At 40.2% G+C, this 4,428-nt stretch overlaps 1 protein-coding gene across 1 annotated transcript in view; it reads left to right on the top strand.

Annotated features, from left to right (window-relative positions):
* IARS2 (isoleucyl-tRNA synthetase 2, mitochondrial) overlaps window positions 1-4,422 on the top strand; it is a 90,770-nt gene extending 86,348 nt beyond the window's left edge. The window contains exons 22-23 of the mRNA XM_007129266.4: window positions 1,852-1,996; window positions 3,202-4,422. Of these exons, the coding sequence (XP_007129328.2) occupies window positions 1,852-1,996; window positions 3,202-3,344 (288 nt within the window). The 3' untranslated portion in view covers window positions 3,345-4,422. The remainder of the gene's footprint in view (window positions 1-1,851; window positions 1,997-3,201) is intronic.
* Window positions 4,423-4,428: the final 6 nt, after the last annotated feature.

Genomic DNA, 4,428 nt, shown 5'->3' on the forward strand with positions numbered 1-4,428 from the left:
CAGCTCGGTGGTTTGTGACCACCTAGAGGGGTGGGATAGGGAGGGTGGGAGGGAGGGAGACGCAAGAGGGAAGAGATATGGGAACATATGTATATGTATAACTGATTCACTTTGTTGTAAAGCAGAAACTAACACACCATTGTAAAAGTTATACTCCAATAAAGATGTTAAAAAAAATTTATAAATTAGGATTTGTCTTCTAATCTTAATATTAATCACTGATTCTTTGTTTCCAACTTCTCTGTGCTTCCTTTTTCTTCTCTTATGAAACATGTACTGTTGCTACTTATTTTTTATAGTTTGGGATGGGAAGGTGTAATAAAGTTCTATTTGAAAAAGCCCTCAAGGCTAATTAGACAATACAGCAGTCGTATCAGAATACACAAAAATCGGGAGCTTTGAGAATTTTGTCCATCTGGACCAGATTCAAAACAAATCCAGAAAAATATTTTTTATCGTTTTCTCATGAGATCTGAAGAAAATTCATTTGCTCCAGCAAATTACCATGTGATCTCAAAGCATTCATCCTATTTTTTAATTTTCAAAAGGGCCATCAGAAGTTTCTTCTTGGGATTCTTAGGGGTTGATTGGGCAGACTGACTTATAGCTTAATATAGACTCAAGATTTTTCTCTCCAGTTTTAACATTTGGGAAGAAAATTGGTAGTGAATATGTTTGTTAAAAAAGTTTTACTGGTATCATAGTTCACTAAAAAATGACCGTCTCATTTGGTTGGAGCTTCAATTTAAATTTTTAATAATATAATTAAATTGATTAAGCTTTGAGGCTTGAAGTAGATAGTAGGTATAAGATTGTTGATCAGATAACAGAATTTTGGTAAGATGTTCACATTTTAAAATTTACAAGTTGGGAAGCTGATGACTCCATTTTATGAGCCAGGAAACTGAGCTCCATTGAAGCTGTGACCTGGCTGGGGCCACACAGCCTAGTACTGGGCTTTTCCCCTACATGTCATGTTTCCTTTGACTTCATTAGGTCTGAGTAATAAGCTGAAAACAATACAGCTTGTTTGGATCATTTATATTGGAAAAAAAATACTTAGGGATTTTCAAAAATGTGAATGTATTTTCCTTAGGAATTACACTAACTAGCTGTAGACAGTGGAGTCCTGGATCTGTCAATTACTAACTGTATGAATTTGTTAAAACCAAATTAATCTCTGAATCTCCTGTTTTCTCATGAGCTGATTTTTTTTTCCTTGAAGAATTTTGTATTAGCTCACACACTCGTTTTGAAGACGGAAATTACAACAAAAAATGTTAAGAGTGCTTATCCGATATCCAGATTGTGTGCTTCAGAAGAGCTCTGTGTGCATTATTCATATTGTCACCATTGGTCTACACGGCTAAAAGCAGATCCTTGTTTAGGTGGTATCTTAACCCCTCTCCTACTGTAGGAAGCATGATACAGGGAAGCAGTATGGGCTCTGAGGTGGACAGACCTGGGCTGGAACTGCAGCTGCACTATTTACTGGTCGGGAACACCTGGCAAGTTTAACCTCTCTGAGCAAGCTTCCTCACTTGTCAAATGGGGATAAAAAACACTGAAGCTGTTTTGTGATCATTACAAATACTGGATGGACATTTAGCATCTAGCAAAGTGAAGTGCCTGGCTTACAGTGTATTCTCAATCAGTACTATTAATTAGAAGTTTTTAGTTGTAACCTTTTATACTAGTAAGAATTGATTTATTTAATAGTATTAGCTCAGGAGGTAATGGTCCCAAAGGGTTCCTCACCAAACACAAGAACTTGCAGCATCTCTTTTTATAACCTGTTTATGGTGACAGCTTAATTTAGATAGATAGTAACTTGCAAATGCTCGTGCCCAGATGCTACAGCCTGAGGAGACTTCCAGCACCTCTCAGCTGAATGAATTAATGATGGCGTCCCAGACAACTCTGCTCCCTCAGGAACCACGAGCAGTAACTGCAGATGTAACTGAGCTTAAAGGGACATTTCTAATCAACCTAGAAGGTAAGAAGGAGGTGAGAGTAACACTGGGATCTGGGGAACCGAATGATAATTACAGGTCATCTCCAGCTTTGCAGTGGACTACTTGTATTCTAAAGGCACATATACACTTGGAATACGGTTTTCTATGGAAGCAGTGTCAACAATGGCCAGGCTTCAAAACTAGCTCTCAAAGTGCCGTACCTGCCGATCTTGGGAACACAGGGGTAGGGGGAGGAGAGGGAATAAGTCATTGTCACTGCATGTGAAGTCAGTCTACCTTACTTCGGTTGGCTTTTGTGCCCCTGTCCTTTGATACTTAGTCCTGCCCAGCCCTGCTACCCTTCCCCACTGTTGAGTCTAAAGTTTCTTATTATGCTCACCCCAAATTAAAGTATTATATAGCCACTGTTAACGAAGAATCAAGGAAGAAGTTTTATTGAACTCATTCCCACGTTGATATCTCGTAAGCATTTTGAAGTTATTCGTTTGATAGGGGATCTTGTCAACTTAATTCATTCGCATTGATGGAAAGGAAGCCAAGTAATGTTAAGAGAGAAAAACATGTAGATATTTTGGGGAAAGTGATGCTGTCTGTGTTTTTCATAATAGCTTTTAGGTACCAGCAGGAGGTGGGAGGCATCCGTTGAAATCTGAGGCCTGGCAGCATTGACCATGTAGTAGATTCTGGCTTAATTTGCTTTTCAAAATGTTAATCTACATTCTCTGTGCAATGACTAAAAAATAATTTACTTTCTCTACTGTACATTACCAGTCTGAGGTCTATTCGTTGTGGAGAAGTTTTTGTTTCCTTTTGTCCAAACCAAGAAGTTTAATGTGCGGACACTGCCACTGTCAGTCTAATTTGGCTCTCTTTAAAATTCTTAAACCAGAGTGTAGCTGGAGAGGCGGCGTAATTGATCAGAACTGTACCCAGATGAAGAGCTAGAAGGCCTGCTCTGCCCGAGTAGACACGGAACTCAGTGACCTGTGGAAAAAATCAGTCTCTCAGGGTCTCAGATTCCTCATCTCTCCCCAGTCAGTCAGGTTGTATGAGTGAGCCCACTGTCTTGGCTGTTTATGTACAAATGTGCAAATGAAGCAGTATTTTCCAAGGCAGGAAGGAGGAAGCTTTGAAAAAGGAGCACCTGCCAACCAATTAAAAAATAAAGAGTTGTACCAGTTCAGTGGCCTATCAAAAATACCCTTCACGTGTTTTTCTTTCATAGGTGGTGATATTCATGAAGAGTCTTCATATAAAGTAATTGTCATGCCAACTAGCAAGGAAAAATGCCCTCGCTGTTGGAAGTACACTGCTGAGTCGTCAGACACACTCTGTCCGCGGTGCGCAGACGTTCTGAGAGCGAAGTGATAACCTCGCTGTGTGTTGAGGGCCTTCTGAGCAAGAACTCCTGACGGGACCGCCTGGGGGTTCAGGTGGATTGTTCACAGCACTGGAAAGAAATCCAAGATTTAGGTAATGAGTGGAAGAGTAAATGGTAGAGGATGAGAGTCAGAGCTACAAGTTTTTTCTGTAACTAAATAAAAAATGTGTGTGTGTGTGTGTGTATATATATATATATATATATATATATGTACACATGGAAAAATCTACCTATGCAGATGGATCCACAGTGGACTTCCTCAGAACATAGACACTGAAAATGCCTGCCTACAAATGTGGCTCAGCAGAAAATGTTTTATATTTTATCAGTCTTCTTGACTCAGTATTTAAGTTCTATAATGTCTGTCTAAAAATAAAGGCACCTGGGAAATTACTGACTGATTGATGGTAGTGCAAAAGTTGTGAATATCCAGTATTGGATACTGTGAGTATCCAGTATTGTGGTTTTTTTGAAGGGGAATGGCAGAGGGGTGTCTCGCTTAAGAGGTGACAAGTAATTTCACTCCGCCTTAACAGCGTGCGGCGACCTCCTCAGAGCAGCTAGTTTCGGGGTCGCCTCAGAAGGGAAGACATTACCAAGTTTGTTAGTCTCCTGTAAGAGCGGAAAGTATCTTAAGACTTAACTTAGATTTATAAATGTTAAGGAAACAACATGAAAGCTGAAAATTTATTTCACTGATACACATAAAAGAAGTTCACTACAATGAACAGACACAGAAAATAGCAGTATATACAGAATTTGACTACTTACAATACATTACAGTAGATAATAGAGCATTTTATAAACAATTCAGTACTGGATTAAAATCTTTCCAAGGATGGTTAATTCTGTTTGTTTAGCAGAAATATAGCAAATCCATTCCTGTCAGGCTAAGAGAGGGCCTTCACTGTTGCTGTTGAGTACTTTAAAAATATTTGTCTCGGGCTTCCCTGGTGGCGCAGCGGTTGCGCGTCCGCCTGCCGATGCAGGGGAACCGGGTTCGCGCCCCGGTCCGGGAGGATCCCACGTGCCGCGGAGCGGCTGGGCTCGTGAGCGATGGCCGCTGAGCCT

The sequence above is a fragment of the Physeter macrocephalus genome, chromosome 4 (assembly GCF_002837175.3).
Source record: "Physeter macrocephalus isolate SW-GA chromosome 4, ASM283717v5, whole genome shotgun sequence".
Classification (NCBI taxonomy): Eukaryota; Metazoa; Chordata; class Mammalia; order Artiodactyla; family Physeteridae; genus Physeter; species Physeter macrocephalus.